This window comes from Microtus pennsylvanicus, chromosome 8, assembly GCF_037038515.1.
Source record: "Microtus pennsylvanicus isolate mMicPen1 chromosome 8, mMicPen1.hap1, whole genome shotgun sequence".
Taxonomy (NCBI): domain Eukaryota; kingdom Metazoa; phylum Chordata; class Mammalia; order Rodentia; family Cricetidae; genus Microtus; species Microtus pennsylvanicus.
Window position 1 is genome coordinate 57571757 of NC_134586.1, and position 20202 is coordinate 57591958.

At 41.6% G+C, this 20202-nt stretch overlaps 1 protein-coding gene across 3 annotated transcripts in view; it reads left to right on the forward strand.

The window, feature by feature from the left end:
- The first annotated feature begins 595 nt into the window (after window positions 1-595).
- Kbtbd12 (kelch repeat and BTB domain containing 12) overlaps window positions 596-20202 on the forward strand; it is an 81948-nt gene continuing 62341 nt past the window's right edge. Inside the window, exons 1-2 of one of the 3 annotated variants that reach the window (XM_075983543.1) lie at window positions 596-672; window positions 15332-16513. In XM_075983543.1, coding sequence (XP_075839658.1) covers window positions 15444-16513 — 1070 coding nt within the window. In that variant the 5' untranslated portion in view covers window positions 596-672; window positions 15332-15443. The other 2 variants (XM_075983544.1, XM_075983545.1) reach the window with 2 other exon arrangements.

Below are 20202 nucleotides of genomic sequence, written 5' to 3' on the forward strand. Positions count from 1 at the left end.
AAATGTGAATTGGTCATGTGATATCTAGTACAAATTATACAAAAAAATAGAGGTTGTATGTCTGAGTTTTATTTGGCAACCCTACCATAGACCATTCTCAATGAGGTCACACAATGAGCGCTTGTGTTTTGCAACGTTTAAAGACTAAGTGAAAGATTTGTCACCTTCAAAGATCCAACTTTCAAATTCTCTTTTAGAAGGTGTCTTTTTAGGCTCCTGACACACCTCGTCCCTTGCACAGGGTGTGCCGCGGGGAGGCTCTGGCCTGGCATTGAGCTCCTGGACAGGCTGTGGTGCGGAATCGGCGCGGGAAGACCCCCGCGCAGGCGCAGAGCACTTGCTGGGTCGGGGTCTGCTGTGGAGCGTGTGTGGAATCGGCGCGGGAAGACCCCCGCGCAAGCGCACACTGCGGCGCCTGGCCGAGACGCTTCCCGCGCAGAGACCGAGCACCTGTTACCTCGGGGTGGCGGCCAGCGACGTCCTTGTCCTCGCTGGGACGCCGCCTGTCCACCCCCCCGCATCCCCCTCGCCCTGTCTATTTATAATTCTTGTCCGCACTGGCCCATTTTGGGCAGTGTGGTCAGTCAGGCCCGCCCGGCCGTGCCCTCGACCCCGCGGCGTGCCCAGTCACGGCGCCATCGCAGCGGAGCGAGCGGGGCCGGGCGGCAGCAAGTAAGTAGGGGCCCAGAGGGGACGCGCCCTCGGGTCGGCCGGCGAAGGTCAGCGGCCGCTGGGTCCCCCTGTGGCGTGATTCATTTGCGTGCTCTCCATGATGATGCCGTTCCCCACCCCACCCCCATGACCCGTTCTGTCTCAGCTAGACACTAAACGCCGTCAGGTAAGGGCTCGCCTGCCTTCCTAGAGCTCCTTAATAATGCAGGGTTCGGTTCGTTTAAATTCAATCAGCGCTGAATGTATCCCTGGGCAACTCTCTTAACTTTAAAGCCAGGAATATAATTGCCCTGCATTTTCCCCACATGATTCTTAAGAGGAACTAATGAGCTGTAATGCATATTAAAGCACTTGGGAAAGTAGAAAGAACTGCGAATGCAAAAACACTGCGAGCTCACCAAAGGAAAGAGAAAAGAAAGCGTGTTTGTCTTTATCATCTCTGTGACTCGTTATTACATGCCTTGCATATGTTTGGGGGAGAATTATTAGTATTAAACAAATCAGGGAAACCACAGCACTTAGGTGGTATGTACATTGAGAGTCATCTCCGACCACCACATTGGTAGATGTAGGATTGGGGAAAGGTGGTGATGGCAGAAACAAATCCAGCAAGGGCATGTGACGCTGTAAACCAGGGGTCGCGAACTTAGATGGCTGCAAAATAAATAGTCAACAAGGAGAGAGTAGAGCAAAGCAACGTACGATAAAGAATGGCTGACACTGAGCAGATTTGCCGTCTGAGGAGCTGCGGTTGGCTTTTCAGGTCACATGGGAATCAAGGGCCCGTTGCTGTCGTATCTAGCTTTTTCCCTAGAGATGTGGGAATGTTTCAGGTTTGTTTCTTGAAGCTGAAGAAAGCTCTGCTGCTTGTTCCCCAAATGAGGCCTCTGTCTTAGAGAGCAAATGATGGCAATGGGTTATGGCTATAGGTTAATCTTGAGGGCGGGGCGAGACGTTGATGCCATAATGCCGCACATTTCCTGGGAAGGGAGGAAAGTCTTCCGGGTGAATTTTATAGTTGGGCAAGAGGATAATAGGTTAAAGTTTAAAAGCATAACGTTTAAACAAAGTAAAAAATCTCCCAAACTGACATGCAAGATAGAAATGTACATGCAAACTAGAAAGGGTAGGGGCCGGCATGGTGGCACGGGCCTTTAATCCCAGCACACAGGAGACTGGAAGGCAAGATCTCTGTGAATTAGAGTCCAAGGAAGACTACCTAGAAAGAGCCTGTCTCAAAAAATATTTCTAAGGCAAAGGGGAGAGGGGAGTGCAGTTATTAGGAAAGAACTAGTACTAAACTAAGCGTTAATCTGATCAAACCATGCCAAGCAACTCTTACATGCCAAGTGTCACCAGAGTCACAATGAAAATAGAGAAGTGAATGAAACAAAGCCCTTTACTTCAAGAAAGTGGTATCTGAGCCGAATTTTGAAGAGCTGGACAAGGGAAGACACCGAGAATTGCATTGTGAATTAGGATTGCTAGCACTTTAATACTATAAAATATTTACAAGGAAGGAAAGTCAGGAAGTGAGGCCGGCAGTGGTGGGAGGAGCCAGCTTACAGGGAACCCGCAATACCTGAATGAGTGGTGGTGAAAATTGGCCCTTGATAATTTTTTTTAAGTGTGAAGTAATAATTTTCTTCATGGTCGCCACTGACTTTTAAAAGACCTTCTTAATAAAGGATTTTGTTTTAAACATTGAAACTGGGACATTATTTTCTGCCATAATGTTGACATTTCTTGGTTTGTTAACTCAAGTCTATTGAAGGCAGTTTTGGGAAAATTAGATTTTGGAGCCTGTCCTAGTCACTTCTGCTCTTCAGTTGTTTTTGGTTGTTTTTTTTTTTTAAGTAAACAGAAAAGCAAAGCTTTGTTGTTGGTCATTTCTATCATGTCTGTAACCTATTCCCTGTTCCAATAAACACATAACAATTCTGAATCTAGTAATTTCTCCCATCACACAGGTCAATGCTAAAGAAATTAACATAGAAGTGAGGGATAGCCACAAGATTTCAAAGCTGTTGTCATTCAGACCAGATAGGAGGTTTCTGTATTTTCCCATCGCTCATAAGTTGGGCTGCCTACACTTTGATATGTAAATTTACAATATATGAAAATTCATAATGTATCTATTATTTCTCTGCATATGACATATCAGATAATGTACAGACATCATTTTCAACACGGCTAAGGTTTTCAGAAGCCATAAGTGATTAATATTAATACAGTCTTTTAAACACATTTCATGAAGTTTTCAATATATAAAAAAGGGCTTAAAGAACAATGAAGTGTGGATTGAGTCCTCACCATACAGCTAAGGAAATTAAACATTTATACAACTGAAACTCCTTGTCATTCTGTCCTGTTTGTCTCCCTTTCTTCCATACCCCATGAAGGCAACCACTCTCCTGAAGTCAGCGTGTATAACTGCCTTCATTTCTTTATGTTCTGGTACTGCTGTACAGGTCCTTGAAAATACATGACATTTAACCTTTTTATTTGGGTGTTTTTGAAAGACCCCTACCTAGCAGCATTAAGTTAGCAGCAGCAATAACGCTATTTTACAAGGCTTGAATTTTTGAGCAATATAATTAGAAGCTAGGACAGGGGAGTGTAACTTAGAGATAAGGGCTGTGGTCAGCTTAGGGGCAGGGGCGCTGAGCAAGGCAAGACATCTCTGGTCAACCATCCGGACTGTCAGCAGGGGACTTGGGGTCCAAAGGAAAAATGGCACCCTAGATAGGCCAGAATAGCATGTATATCTGATTTCTTGGAAACCACGAAATTGTACTCAGTTTGAACCCGAGCCTTGTTTGAATTGCCCAATCAGAACCCTGTAACTATGCATCTCGCTTCTGTTCCCACGCTTCTGCTTCCCTACCCTATAAAAAACCCACTGTTCCAACCTGAAGGTGCGCAAGTCCTCCGAAAGACTTGTTGCCCGCAGGTACCTGTGTTAACTCAATAAACCTCTTGCTGTTGCAGCCGTATGAGTGGCCTCGCTGTTCCTTGGGAGGGTCTCCCCAGACTGAAAGGCAGCCCACCTTGGGGGTCTTTCATTTTGGTGCGTTGGCCGGGAAGTGGAGACCCCTGCCCAGGGATCATCGACCCACCACATCGGGAGGTAAGCTGGCCAGCGATCGTTCTCTGTGAATATCTGTGCTTCTGTGTTTCTGTGTATGCGCATGCGACCGTATCTGTATCTGTATCTGTACTAGTTAGCTAGCTAGAATCAGTATCTGGCAGATTCGCGGAGAAGCTGACGAGCTTGTACTCCCGGCTGCAACTCTGGGAGACGTCCCAGAGTGTCTGGGGCCAAATTTGTGGCCCGTCCGTATTCTGTGAATCCTACCAAAATAGGACTGTTCGGGGCACCCCCGCTGTCTGAAGGGTATGTGATTCTTCTGGGAGACGAGAGATCCGGACTCTCGCTGTCTCCATCTGAAATTTTGCTTTCGGCATCACGCCGAAACCGCGCCAGCGCATCGGTATTGTCTGTGTATTTTTGTGCTTAATATGTTCTTTGTTTTGTATATCTGTTTGTACTCGAGTCTAAATCTGGTACCATGGGGCAGTAAGTAACCATCTCTTTGACCCTAACTCTATGAAAATCCAAAAGGAACGCTGACAGCCTGCCCCTCCTTCACTTCCCTAGGCTGTGCTGCTGAACTGCCCTGCTTGCTGTTGCGAGGGGGGAGGGAGCAGGGCTGTTATCTCCTGCAGCACAGCCTGGAGCCAGGCCTAGGCGGGGCAACCAGCTCCAGCTCCGAGCAAACTTCTCAGCAGGATGCAGGGAGGGGCATGGCAGCAACCCTGGCCCGAGTCAGGGAAGGGGGCAGCTGTGGCCCCCACATCTGCAGGTGAGTCCCCTCCCCGGCCCAGCAGCAGCCGCCTTAGCTGTTACCAAGGGCGCCAATGCAGAGACACTTGAACTGAGTTGAGGCTTCCAGGTGGCCCACCAAACCTGACCTGAGGGAATGCCTCCTGGGGCCTCTGGAATCCCATTCAGAGAAAAGCTGCTAGATTGCTGTGAGTACTGAGGTGGGGTGTGGGAAGCTTGTGCTATACAACTAGGAGCTCACTGTGGACAGAGCTGAGGCTGAAGCCAGGTCCTGGGAGGATCCCCAGTGGGGTTCCCTATGGAGAAGGCTTGTTTTCCTTGGAAAATAAGGTGCTAGAGACTGAATGGCAGCCCCCATCTGCAAATGCCATGTAAAACCTTGTGCCAAAGATCTATGGCCCTTGCCCAGGGGAAATAGCTGGTGCTAACGCCAGGGTCACGGAACTAAGGCCTCCTGTGGAGACACATGCCAGCCAGTTGGGTCCAAGCTGGTGCTAATTCCTCCCCACAGGACCCAGTAAGCCTGGGAACCTACAGTAGGCTATTTCTCTGGGATTGGATACCCTATTAAAAAGCAAAAGGTCCCCTAAAGAACCTGGACCTTTCCGTTTTGGCAGTGGGGCAAGAGATTGCAAATAAATATCCCTGTGGCTGTTGGTAAATGATGAATGTGGATTCAGGAGTGGCAGGTAATGGAGTAAGCTGACATTAAAAGGGCCTACCAGCCCTGATAACATCTGTCTTCTGGGGATACTCTATACCAGTCATCATGTGCTGCATCCAGGTAAAAGCCTCTGGTTTAAAAATTGGGAAAATTAAATTAAGTCACTTTAAAATAATATGCTTATAAAAAACTACAGATTGTTGGTTTTTATATTTCTTACTATGCAGTGTGTCCAGAGAAAAGTGAATTCCCAGCTCTGTTTAGATGGGTGCAGGACTACACTGTCTTCAAGAACTATTGCTGTAAAAGCCCTGGCACAGGGCCGGGGCCATATGAACAGCCCAGCTGAGCTTCTAAGCCAGCCCATGTTTAGATCTAAATTTAACACTTGTCTGCTCACAATGCTTGTGATAAGGAGGGGACCCCGCCCACATGGCCACATGGCAAAGATCTGCTAAAGCCTCTCACCCCACCACAATTGCAAGGGGGTGTTACTAAATGATGAGGTAGAGATAGAATGGCCCTTTTGACTCTTTATAATGTTTATGGATATTTAAAAAAAAAAACATGGCAAAGATTCTCATTCATTATTAATATAAAAAGGTACATTTTAGGTTGTTTTCAGATTCTGTCTATGATAATATAAAGGATGTCGCTAAGTTTTTAAGGTAATATGTTATCTAATTCTGAAAATCCACCATGCTAATGTTCAAAGTAGCTGTAAGCATAAATTGTCAAATGATATTTTTAATCCTGGTCAGTTTTACAGGAATAAGATAAAATCTCAGAATTGTTTAATTTACATTTCCCTGATGATTAAGGATGTTATATTTAAGCAAATTTTAAATATCTTTCAGTCATTTCAAGTTCATTTTTTGAGAATTTACAGTTTTGGTCTGTGACGTAATTGTACTGAAATATTTATTTTTATGAGGATTAAGCTTCTAAATTCCTTATATGGTTTTAACATAATTGATAAAGACACCTTTCCTATTCTACAGGCTGATATTATGTTCTGTTAATTATATCCTTTGTTATACAAAAAGCTTCTCAGTTCTGGAGATTTCAATTACTGATTGTTTCCTTTAATGTCTACGCTACTGAGGCTATGTTCAAAATTCTATTTATATTGTTGCCCTTATGTTAAGGTCTTTAATTTGTTTGAATTTCAGTTTTGTGCATAGAGATAAATATGGATCTATTTTCATTCTTCTACATGATAATGTCTAATTAATTCTTAAAGGGAGAAACTGACAGTCAAAATGTTGGGCTCATGGCAAATCTCAGGGGGGGGCTGCAAGGCACCCCACTAATTCGGCCAAGATAAGAGAGGTTCTCCAGGGGCCAGTTAAAATCTGTGTTCCTTAAATGATTAATAGAAGTTTACAAGCATTTTTACCCAACCTCTGAAGGTCAGCAGACAGCAGTAGTCATGGCCTACATAGGACAGGCAACATCAGATATAAAAAAAGATACAGCAAATAGATGGGTTAAAAGATTATACTTAGTAAAGATTTGGAAAAAAAAAATGTTAAACAAGGGACAGAGAAAAAAAGCGAGAGAGAGAAAGAGGCGAAAAAAAAAAAAAGAGACAGGACTCAGACAGATAAGGAGCGAGCCTGGGCAACAGAAGATCAAAGACAAATGAAGAGGGACACTGGAACTGAGTAAAGAATACGAACTGGACACCTTACAAACTATAAATTTGGGAAAAAGACAAATAAATGACTCGTTCCTCCCTGGTCACTTCTGAATGTATGACCAACGCCTTTTGTTGACCAAACGAGGGACTTTTGCTTTCGATGCTGTTTTCAGTTCTGCAGGAGATACAGGCTGCTTGTCTGCCTCTGCCTCTACCACGCCCTCCTCACCAGGATGACCACCTCTCCCTGCCATCACCGCTGAAGAAATCCTCACCTCCTAGCAACTGCCTTGATGCTGTGCTTGCTCTAAAGCCTGCATGAGCCCTAACTGCTCACTTTACAGTCTTGCTCCCCTCACCCATGTCAGACAGCGATACAGCAGTCACAATGCTACCACAGATGCCCTCCTGTGCCAGACTACTGCTCCTGTGCTGGGCTGACGTCGATGGACTATGGATCCTGCCAGCATCTGCATAAAGGACAGGTGAATGGCAAAATGGCAGACTAAGCTGTGCCAGGCAGAGCCGAAAATGAGGGCGAAGCTTGCCTGGGGCACAAGGCTGGCGGTCCAAGCTGAGCAGGCACACAAGACTGAAGGTAAGCGGAAGGCGGGGGCAGCATTGGTGGACAGGAAGCAAATGATCTAGGCCAGTAGCCTCCCTTCAGAGATGGCGGCCCGACCAGAACGCTGAACTTATGGCTTTGATACAAGCTCTACAGATGGCAGAGGGAACGTCTATACTAACAGCAGGTATGCTTTTACCCTCACCTGTATACACAAAGCAATATACATTTGCAGAAATTTTGAGCCTCCAGGAGGCCACACATTTGCCAAAGAAGATAGCCATCATACATTGACCAAGATTGAGACACCCAATATGATGGCTAAGAAGATCATAAAAAAAGATCATTCTAAGGTTGGGGATGCCCAAGATAATCATGTCCCATAATAGACCTGCCTTTGTTGCCCAGGTAAGTTAGGATATGGCCAAGATATTGGGGATCAATTGGAAATTAAGCTTACCAACCCCAAAGCTCAGGTCAGATAGATAAGATAAATAAAATTCTAAAAAACAAATTGACATAATTGGCCCTGGAGACCAGCAAAAATGACTGGACAGACCTCCCTCCCTCCTGTCCTGTTCTGGGTTCAAAACACCCCGGCATCGTTGCCACTAGTTCTGCTGCCTGGCTAGTTAACTGCCGCTCATGTATTTGCTGAGAATGGCTGACCTTGATGATGGAACCCTGAGCTCAAGGCTTGCACAGGGCAGGCACATCTGCTATAAGATGGGCTTACATCACCTTTAAGGCTCTTCTTTCCTAAAGTCAGAAACCCACAGGGCTCTGCTCATTTTTTAATGTCTTTTAAAGCACAATATCACACAGCAGAAGCAAAAGGCAATTCTGTTCTCTTCCTCCTCTGTGTGTCTGGGACAGATTGACAGGAATTATTTTGTACTGTTTAAGACTTTTCCAGATCAGACCGTTTTGTGCAGATAACTGCAGAGATAAGCAAACACACCTAAAGCCTCCTTACCTCTTGACAGGTTTTGTTTTTCTAAAGCCTGGGTATTTATGTCCTCATTGGCTGTCCTCTGGCTTTAGGGCTTTTTGTTTTGTTTTAAACATTTGTCATCCTGTATTGCATTTTCTCTCATTGTTTGTTAAAGTTCTCACAATGGACACAACCCTGTACATTTGGATAAAGCTGATGCTACAGGATGCAATGGAAACCCGTAAATGCCATGTGGTGTCAGCTGGACCAAAACTGACCTCTCCGGCACATTCTCTGGAGTTGAGGATCAACACTCCCGGTGTCTACAGTAAAAGAGATTTGTCTTCATAATACTGAACTTGTCTCTTATGAAAAGGCATGTGTTTCTTAGGGCTGAGTTAAGCTCTTTGTAGTCAATAGACTATTATTGCCACAATGTTGGGTGCTATTCTCGGGTCTACAGTGGTTCACAATGTCTACCATATAGTTACTTTCAAGCCTCGTTCAGACAATTTTGCCAAGAGCTATTCTGCACACCCTAGAGGTGTTCTACTATTTTCTCAACAAGGATAGTTTAAAGGATGGTTTATAAACCGCCTGGTACAATTTATAAAAGACAGACTTTCAGCTATCCAAACCTTGGTCCTCACTCAGCAATATCATCAGCTTAAACAATATGATCCAGAACATGTTAAGAATGCCCGCTAGTTGAATAAATGATTTTATTCAAATTCACAAAAAGAAATGGGGGGATGAAAGACCCCTACCTAGCAGCATTAAGTTAGCAGCAGCAATAACGCTATTTTACAAGGCTTGAATTTTTGAGCAATATAATTAGAAGCTAGGACAGGGGAGTGTAACTTAGAGATAAGGGCTGTGGTCAGCTTAGGGGCAGGGGCGCTGAGCAAGGCAAGACATCTCTGGTCAACCATCCGGACTGTCAGCAGGGGACTTGGGGTCCAAAGGAAAAATGGCACCCTAGATAGGCCAGAATAGCATGTATATCTGATTTCTTGGAAACCACGAAATTGTACTCAGTTTGAACCCGAGCCTTGTTTGAATTGCCCAATCAGAACCCTGTAACTATGCATCTCGCTTCTGTTCCCACGCTTCTGCTTCCCTACCCTATAAAAAACCCACTGTTCCAACCTGAAGGTGCGCAAGTCCTCCGAAAGACTTGTTGCCCGCAGGTACCTGTGTTAACTCAATAAACCTCTTGCTGTTGCAGCCGTATGAGTGGCCTCGCTGTTCCTTGGGAGGGTCTCCCCAGACTGAAAGGCAGCCCACCTTGGGGGTCTTTCATTTTCAAATTTATGAAAAAATCCAAGAATAATATTAAAATACAAGAGCTAGTTCCAGGACAGGAACCAAAAGCTACGGAGAAACCCTGTCTCGAAAATAAAAAAAAAAAAATTCTGTTAATACACTTTACCAAATTCACCAACTATTTATATTGTCAGAATATATGATCTACACTTTTATATCAGAATAGCCTACAGTATTATATGTTTTTTTTTGATTTTTTGAGACAGGGTTTCTCCGTAGCTTTTTGGTTCCTGGCCTGGAATTAGCTCTTGTAGACCAGGCTGGCCTCGAACTCACAGAGATCTGCCTGCCTCTGCCTCCCAAGTGCTGGAATTAAAGGCGTGCGCCACCACCGCCCAGCTCGTATTGTATATTTTAAACACATTAATTGTATGCAGCATGTATTCTAGTCTTTTTCATAACCATGTTTTTGATACATGAAGATCATGTTTATTAATTTTTCTGCTGTACATTATTCTTTTGAGTGAATATGTTATAGTCTGCTAATGGATATTAAGTTGGTTTTTGCTATTTCAAACAGTGCTGGTATGAATTTTAATTACTTTACCTTCTACTAAAGATGGGGAATTTTCTTAGAAAGAAAAGCTTGGTCATTATCAATCATTCAGAAAAGGTGGCGACTGTAAAGGTAGAGGAAAGATGATAAAATCAAACATTGTGAAAGGAAACATTTAACTTTTGTAATTTATTCTTTGTGTCTTTCACATCATGCCTCCTGATTCCCACCTATCTCCCTCCCCCCCCCCAAATAAAACAAAATAAAATTTAAGAGAAAAAAGGGAGGAGCTCATTATGAAAGCTGCAGTGCAACACAGTGAGTCACAGTAAACCCGTGTCCACACATTTTTACATGCCCGCGTTCATTGCAAAGAATCATTGGTCTGATTCGAGACCCCCCAATTCAAGGTCTCTGAAAGCAAAACATTTATGATGTAAAGAAATTGACATTTCCGCCCCCCATTTAATTTATAGCAGTGCATTTCCCTAAACTAAATATAATGGACTAGAGTGTAGATGCATTTTGGATTTGCAGAGTAATTAGGCTTTATTCTTGTGATTTATATTTATCTTTGCTACTCATCTTTCTCCATTATTATGGGTGCTATTATTACGAATGCATCGGTTCAGCCTTCTGTAAATTGGAGCGGAGAATAACTCCCCATTGACATCACTGAGAACAGTCACACAGTTTTGTTCTGCTGATGAAAGGAGAACACACTCTCTGCCCTCATTGTGAGAAAAGTTGCTGTCAGCTCTCTCCATTATGGGCTGTATCTGTATCCACAAGGGATTCGTGTATGCACTCACGAATTATTTTTGTTTGAAAAATGTTTGTCCAGGTATGCCCTGCCTTCACTTTACCAGGTAGATTTTACAAAGATAATTACATGTATAACCTTATTTGTTTCTTCCAACTACTCTTACATAATTCTCAAAAGAAATCCCAGGTGAAGAAACTAGAATTTAAAGAGCTATGAAACATGTTCATAATACTGGGATATGGCAGAGGAGGACTCAGACCAAGGCCTCAATAACCAAGCCCAAGTTCAGTCCCTAACTGTGGAGCTGTACTAAGTTTGCTGAGTCACTGTGATGATAAAAATCTACCTATTGTCCATTTGGGAGCTAAAGACTGGAAAAATGGCTTTGTTTATATGCTTTATCCTCATTATTCGGATGAAGAAACCAAGATTTAGGAAAAGTTAAATCATTTTAAGACGACAGCAAGCAACTAGCTTAACTTCTGTCTGCCACACCAAAACCTCTGTCTCTTAAGAAACAATGCTGAGAATTTTTGAAGTGTAGTAGCAGATTTAACAGCTAGGCTACTTTTTTTTTATTTATTTCAATCAGCAAATTAATTTGATCTGTAAAGCCAAAGCAATTAGAATACCTTTCAGAAGCCTATAAACAGCAATTAGAAGGAATAGGTACTTAGCAAATGCATATGTCCATTTAAAACATACGTAGTAAATGATTCTTTAAAATATTTGAAACTGTCGTTTCTGTTTTAAAGGAAATTGAAGGGTTTTGTTGTTGTTATTTGTGTAAGCTAATGTTTGAGAAAGAGGAATCACACCCAAATACACCATTTGTTCAAGAGAGTTTCTATAGGTATAGATAATGTAGATATAGTTATGAACAAATAGTTGATATTTTCAAAGCAGACAACCAATTCTCAAAACTCTTGAGCTGAATTTAGGATAAGAAGTGGAGATTAGTCACCCAGACAGGATAGTGTCCTACTCACAGTCTTGAGAGTGGGTTTATTTATAGCTTTGGAGCAGTCGGCAACCTGCCACTTGTTTTTGCAAAGTCTATGAGCTAAGAACAGGTTTCATAATTTTAAATAGCTTTTAAAAGTCAAAAGAAGAATATTATTTCATGACACATGAAAATAGGGCATGTTAAATCTGTGAAATTCAAATTTCAGCATCCAGAATTCATTTTACTGGAACATGGTCATGTTCCTTTGTTTATGTTTTTTTCCTCTGTGGCTGCTTTTGTGCCATAAGAGCAAAGGTGAGTGGTTGTGACAGAGCCCAGATGGCTTGCCTGGCATATTTATCATCTAGCCCTAGGTTTCCAGCCCTTGCACTAAAAGGAGTAAGGATGCAGACGTAGGGGTCAGATGGAATTGGGTTCACAGTTCAGTCTGTTTCCATGTATAATGCCTTGGCCATTTTGCAAGAAGCTAATAGAAAAAAAGTAACTTACATGATTAGTGTTTTTTTTTTCCCTCTTGAGACAAGATATCATCGTGTAGTCTTGACTTTTCCGAAACTCAGCGTGTAGATAAGGCTGGCCTTGGACTCATAGAAATCCTCCTGCCTCTACCTCTGCCTAAGTGCTTGGATTAAAGGTGTATTCTACCATGCCCAGCTTGTGATTGGTGCTTTTTATGAAGAAGGAGTAAGAATACAAGATTCTGATGGTTCTCCTCAACAATATGGTATCTGAAAATATAAGACTACAACTCACTGATGTACATAATTATGGCTACCTTGGGCCGCTTTTCTCAACGTTTCTTCAAATGCCGTTTATACAAGTAAAGGTTCTAGATTACAAATGAGGTTCTTAATTCAAATCAGCTTTAACTGCCTCCAAACCATAAACTGTTGATAATGCATTTTCAAACCCAAATTGCTCTGAATACTCTGCCTCCTTCCCTGGGTTTGTTTTGTCCTGATGCTTGCTCCCAGGAACATGGCTGCAACGATGTCAAACATATGGGCCTCCCAGCCATGGAGCCAAGATTCGAAGTTCATTGCTATAGCCACCCTTGGATGTCATGCCTGTCCTTGAACCAGTAATATTAGTAAGGGATGTAGGGGCCTATCTTTTTCTAGGAAAGTGGGTCAGATACTAAGGGAAGCCCAACATCATCCACCATAAAATCTATAAGATATTACCAGGAGAGCTGGCTCAGCAACTAAGGGGACTGGCTGCTCTTCTAGAGGACCTAGGTTTGATTCCCAGTATGGTGGCTTACAACTGTCTGTAACTCCAGTTCCAGGAGATCAGACAACTTTTGCCTGGCCTCTGTAGGTACCAGATTTACATGGTGCACAATTATACATGCAAACAAAACATCTATACGCATAAAATCAAAATAATAAAAAATATTTTAAATGCCACCTATATTATATTTATGAACAAACATAGACCCATTACTTACTTAACTTGAACTTCATTTTTTAATCTCAATAGCCAAAATGTAGCACCAAAAAGTCCATCAGGTAGAGTTTGGCTCCTATCCTACATATGTGAAATCATAGGATTATAATCATAATCGTTGGGTCTCAAGCATCAGTTTTCTAATATTATCAAGATCAGCATTCTAGGAACTGACCAAACTGCCTATGGTGTGTTAGATCAAGGGCACCTTGTTTGGGAGATGCACTTGACCTTCTGACATCACGAGCACTGGTATGCTTTGATGGCTTCTTATACATCAATACAAATAAAATACTAGGTTTGTAAAAAAAAAAAATACTTCCTTAGCAAGGTGGTGGTGGCACATGCCTTTGATCCCAGCACTCCAGAGGCAGGCAGATCTCAGCTGAAGGCCAGCCTGCAGATCAAGTTCCAGTACATCCAGGGCTTCTCAGAAAAACGCTGCCTCAAAAACCAAAAACAGAAGAGAAGGTACTTCCTTAAAATAAGGTTTCTGTTCTGTCCATAAGGAGCTTGCCTAGCGTGTGTGACACTCCAGGTTCAATTCTGAGATCTGAACAACAGTAAAATAGCTTGGGTTCTTTTTAGCTCCAACTATCGTGTTTTTGTATAAAGTGATGTGATGATGTGTCAGGACACGTATGTAAGAATGAATTGGGCTAGTCATCGTGTGTAGAAGAGGATTCAGATATATAACAGTCTCTTAATTGCCCATAATTGTATAAAAAAATAAATAAATCAGGGGTTTGCTTTTAACCAGAAAACCATCTCCAAGTAAGCTTTAAGCTTTATGGAAGTAAACCAGAAAAGCAATGCCAGAATGTCCAGCAGGTAGACTTCTCTGGCAGTCTTAGTTCTTAGCTCGGATGGTTGTTATGACACAGGCTCTCGCAGTGCCTGTTGGGTCTTATAACTCCTTACTATGTATAAATCACTTGCTTATTGAAGTGAATTTTAAATCAACACTCAGAAAGTAAGAAAAAGGCAATCTTCCATGAAATGTCTAATTCTCTACTGGACTATAGAAATTTGGGGACTCACTACCCTTTCTATTTGAAAACTATTCCTGTTCTTATAACCCCACGTTTCTTTCTTAAGCATCAACTCTGCTGCCATCACTATTCATTGTCACTGCCTGTAGCTTTGTAGTCAAGCGAGACTAGAAAAAGATATAGAGACTAGGAACCTCTCCTCACAAGAGCTCCTGGCTCTGAGAATGGCTTTCTTTAAATCAAAGCAGCTAATTAACTTCCTTGAAACCTCATGTTTGCATCGCCTGGGGAAGGCGAAGGTGACACCACCAGCTTAGAGACTTTTAATTAGACTAGGGCTTTTAAAGGCAAGAAGCAATTCAGTCTGTGCCACTGTGAAACAGGGAACAAAGAAAAGCTGGGCAATGAAGGAAGACATGTTTAGTTTTAAGTTTTAAATACCAGGAATTCAGAGACCAGCAGTCATTGGCTTGTATTTTAAAACTCAGTAAGAATGAAATTTTCATTACCTACCAGTCTGAATAATTTTTCCCGTCCAAGTATGGACCTAATTTCAAGTCATTCCACTTTCCGGGTCTATGTACCCTAGTCCTCGTCTTATGGACTAGTCATTACACATTGGTTGTGTGTTGTGGAGGGGGTGAGTGAAACACTGCATCTCTTTAGAAATGATATTAACAGACCCTTCCTTAGCCTCAGCCCACAGGGTGACCCATTTGATAACCAGAAATGGAATCACAAAATTTGCTTATCTTTTTACTTTCTCCCTTCACTCTGAGATTCTCCAGTCCTAGAAGAAAATCCCACTGATGATTAGCAGCTATTGCAGTAGCAGTTAATAATTGATGATTTACACTTCAAAGTCTTTTTTAGATATGAAGTAGTTGTCTTAAATTGCTCTGCTCTGAATGTATAATATTTATTTATAAATGCTTCTTAGTATTAATGCTATGCATTAAGTATAAAGAAAGTTTTTTCTTAGACAAAACCTGCTTTTTTTCTTACCCTCAGGACAGTTTCATGGCATCTTTGTTGATTTGTGAGTAATCAGAAATGCAAATAGCCCCTGAGGAATCAAGCTAAACTGAAAGAAACATTACTTACAAACTTCAAGGAGTGTATCATGGAGTACCAGACTGAGGGAAAGGAGAAGCACCAGCATAGCTTGAATTTACTAGATAAAATTAAGAATATGAAAGAATTAGAAGAAATGATTGACGTAGTGCTCATAGCAGAAGAGGAGAAATTTCCTTGCCACAGACTGGTCCTCGCTGCATTTAGTCCTTACTTCAAGGCTATGTTCACCTGTGGACTACTCGAGTGCACTCAGAGGGAGGTCGTACTCTATGACATCACAGCAGAAAGTGTGTCAGTGATACTAACATACATGTACAGTGCAGTTCTGGACATCAACAATGCCAACGTACAGACCGTAGCAATGGCTGCCTACTTTATGCAGATGGAAGAAGTCTTTAGTGTGTGCCAAAAATATATGATGGACCACATGGATGCCTCCAACTGCATAGGAATCTATTATTTTGCAAAACAAATAGGAGCAGAAGATTTATCTGATCAGTCAAAAAAGTATTTATATCAGCACTTTGCTGAGGTAAGCCTACATGGAGAAATACTAGACATCGAAGCTCACCAGCTTCTGGCACTTATTAAGTCTGATGATTTGAATATATCCAGAGAAGAGAGCATTCTGGACTTGGTTCTGAGATGGGTAAATCATAACCAAGCAATGCGTACAGAGCATCTCGTTGAACTTTTGAAGCAAGTCAGACTGGAACTTATAAATGCTTCTTTTCTAAGACAGGCCCTAAGAAGGAACACGATGCTCCTTTGTGATAGTAGTTGCATCGACATGATCCAGAATGCATTCAAAGCCATCAAGATGCCCCAGCAGCACTCCCCTAATCTTCGCTATGGCATGGAGACCACCAGCCTGTTGCTTTGCATTGGGAACAATTCTTCTGGAATCAGATCACGACACAGGAACTATGGGGATGCCAGCTTCTGTTATGACCCCGTGTCACGGAAAACCTATTTTATTTCATCCCCTAAGTATGGGGAGGGTTTAGGAACAGTATGCACTGGGGTAGTCATGGAAAACAATACTATAATTGTGGCTGGAGAAGCAACTGCCTCTAGGCTCTCTAGACAAAAGAGCAAGAATATTGAAATTTATAGGTTTGTATCTCATAGCAGGTTTTGTATTTTTTTATTTAGTTTTGTTAAGATAAGGTCTCATTATGCAGCCATGACTGGCCTGGAAATCTCTGTGTGTAGACCAGGCTGGAACTCACAGAAATCCGCCTGCCTCTGCCTCCTCAGCAATCTCTATATGTTTTTTAAATCTTGTTTTGACATTAGCACTTGAAGAAGTACTGCTGAGGGGTCACATTTTAAATTAGATATAATAAATATTCTAGTATAAGTCTCTCATAAAGAATAATATACAGAACATCATATTATATATCCACAATATCGATATAGCATTATACTTATAATGAAGTCATTCATATTTTGAAATTATTTTTCTTTTGTTTTTTGTTATTATTGTTTTTGTTTGGCTGCTTTTAGGCAGTGCTAAGAATCAAACTCATAGCTTTGGCCATGCTGGGTAAGTGCTCTCTCACTGAGCTCCACCCACAGTCTGCCTTTTCCATTAATTGTCAAGACATAAATGAATTTTTAATGACTTAAATATGTCTATGTTATGATACAATTGTATTTTTCAGTTTGGACTTAATTATCTGTATGATCAGGCATAATATATAGTATATAACTCATAATAACAAGAAAATTTTATTTATATAAACTCTTTTCAATTGATTTTTTAGTTATTATTTAGAGTAGTAAGTAAATTTTTTAATGCGGGGTCTTATGTATCCTAGGTTGATCTAAAATTCACTGTGTAGCTAAGGATAACCTTGAACTTATGATCATCCTGCCTACAGTAGTGCTAGGATGTCCAGTTTATGTGTTGGGGATCGGACCTGGGGCTTCCCTCATTCTAGGCAAACACTATACCAACTGAACAAGGGATCTTGCTATGTAACCCAAAATAACTTCCAACTCCTACTTCCTTCACCTTCATGAGTGCTAAGATTATAAGCATGTGACACCTCACCTGCTAGGACCTTTTCCTTAACTAGAAAGTTTTCATTCTTGTCCTCAATTTGTGAATCTTCCCTAAACCTTCAGCGTTACTGAACTTTTGAAGAACCTTAAGTGATAGTAAGAGAAACGAGATGTAGTTATATAGATGCTACACAGCTACATAGATACCTGCTTAGACATAGATACACAAGTCTGTATCTTATTTGTGAAAACACATTTAATTTATGATGTTTGTAAGTGTTTCTGAATGCTTACTGTTTCACTACATGAGTGTGAAATATGCACATAGAGTCAGTACTAAAAGGTGTAACTTTCCTTCAGGATCCTTCCCTTCTTGTCAGGGTTTATTCAGATTTTTCAGTCATAATGTAATTCTGTGATAGTAAAGATGGAGCAAAGAAGGAATTTAGAAGTCTACCATTTCTCCTCTCTTATTAGCACTACACATCTGTCTTGAGCCTTTCCTGTCTCTTACACAGTCATGGTTTAAAGATTGTGTCTGATCTCACCTAGTGGTGACAGATTACAGAGTCCTGGGTAAACGGTCTGGATCCACACCTGTGGTGGCCAAGCATGTCACAGGCTAAGGAGCATCCTTCCTCAGAATTGTCAGTAGACTGCAAAGTGAGTATGAAGGCCTTACAGGAGGAATCGGCTCTGACCTTCGGGGCAGGATTCTTGCCGTTCTGTTTCCTGGTGTGGCACATGCTTTGTGCTGGTGCCCTTTCCATCTTGGGATCTTAATTAAAGAGCCTTGGGCTCTTCAGATATCTCTTTTCTTCCCCATGAAGACAGTCTACTGGTCTCTCACCAGAAATTACTGCTAATAAGCATCAGCCCTGGTTGTGTGTGTGTGTGTGTGTGTGTTCTGTTCTGAGCCTTAGACATCTTTCATTTTCACTCTAAGAGCCCCTTTCCTTTCTTGCAGCAATCTAACTGAATGCGCCATCATTTCCTTTTTAACTAATGTCTTAGACTCAGCCAGGCTCCCGACACCAAACAGCTCCTCCACATTGGTCAGAATTAGAGTAAAAGCACCTTTACCTTTGATGTAAAGTGGTCAGAAAGAAGAGTCGTCAGGTTATCAGAAGCATTGCTTTGCCCTTAGACGAGACAGACTTCCTCATAATTACTCACCACAGTGGACTCTAGAAAGCACTGAGCATCCTGTCTCCCTGAGATCTTTGTCTCACAAGACTCTTAATCTAGCATCACTACAAGCAAATTTGGTGTCAATTTTGTGCTAAAAGGGGGAAATCAAGTATCCTTTGGTGTATCCCTGCAATATTATTTTATAATAATTCTTTCATAATTTTAGTATCATTGCTTCATATCACTTTAATCTTTGTCCAGATGTTCTTCTAGACTGCCTGTGTTGTACAGATCATAGATGTCCGTGCATCCATGCAGATGTATTTCTTCTTGAGTTAAAGTGTGAAATAGACAACACTCTAGTAGGCCAGTTCTTTCTGCCTTCTTTCTTTATTCTCCCACTTTGGCCTATGAATTAAGTGAGCATGTATTTTTTTATTTTTATTTTTATTTTGAGACAGGGTTTCTCAGTGTAATTCTGGCTGTTCTGGAACTCACTCTGCAGATCAAGCTGGCCTTGAACTCAGATCCTCCTGCCTCTGCCTCCCGAGTGTTGGGATTAAAGGCATGTGCCATGACCGCGGGGTCCCAGTAAGTGAGCATGTAAGTGGCATCTTTAAACTATCAACCTGTAGGCACTGAATGCTCTTATGACTGTTCCTTTTTCTTATGTCATAGCTACTTCCTAGCCACAAGTTTTATAGTTTTATCTGAGCACTTTATCTCCCCATTTTCAGTTCCAAATGTTAAAACAAAAGTCAGATTAGCAAGTTACTTAGAAAACCATCCTCAATCTTCATGGTACCAATTTCATCCTATTATGCTTTCTTAAACTATGCCTCAACCCAAACCCATTTTTGGTTCTTTTACATAGTCACTCAGTTTGCTTTTCTTCAGCATATTGATGATATCTTCCTTACCTTTGAAAACTCATAAATTAAAAATTAGTGAAAATATTCTTTGTGACTCCAGGAACTCTGACTTTCTTTTTAGAATTACATAGAAGACAGCCGCTGGAAGGTTTGAGAAATCTCTGTATCCGAATGTGACAAGCCATGCATGCCTCTATGAAAGGAATATGCCTTTCAACTTTCCTTTCAAGCCTGAAGCAGAATGTTCTCTGAGGAATGTGAGAGTTGGCCCAGAACAAGTGGGAGAAACTCGGATTAGATGACTAACTGTACAATGTTCCTTAAAAACTGAGCTCTGCACAAAGCACACATAAGATCCTGGCTTGATCTTGTTTCCTAGCAGAACACCTGTTTTCTTATTCTCTGTGTTCCTGGGCTTTGTGCTTTTGTTCCATGTACAATGGATATTTCTAGATATGTCTGAGATATTTAATTTCAGATATTTTATCCCACTCTCCCTATGTGTATTTTTATCTTTCTCATACCAAATGTCTCAAATTACAATTGGAAAAATACATTTACAAGCCAAGCTTGGTGGCACACATCTATAACCAACCATTTGAGAGGCAGAGGCAGGAGGATGGCAAGTTCCAGGCTAGCTTGGGCTACCTTAGACTTTATTTAAAAAAAAAAAAAAAGACCTACAGTTATCATGAGGCAAGACAAAAGACAGCCATGAACTAGTACACTCGAGTCTTTATAACATACCTACCAATCAGTTACTGTTTGAGGTTTCAGAAGGCACTGACAGAC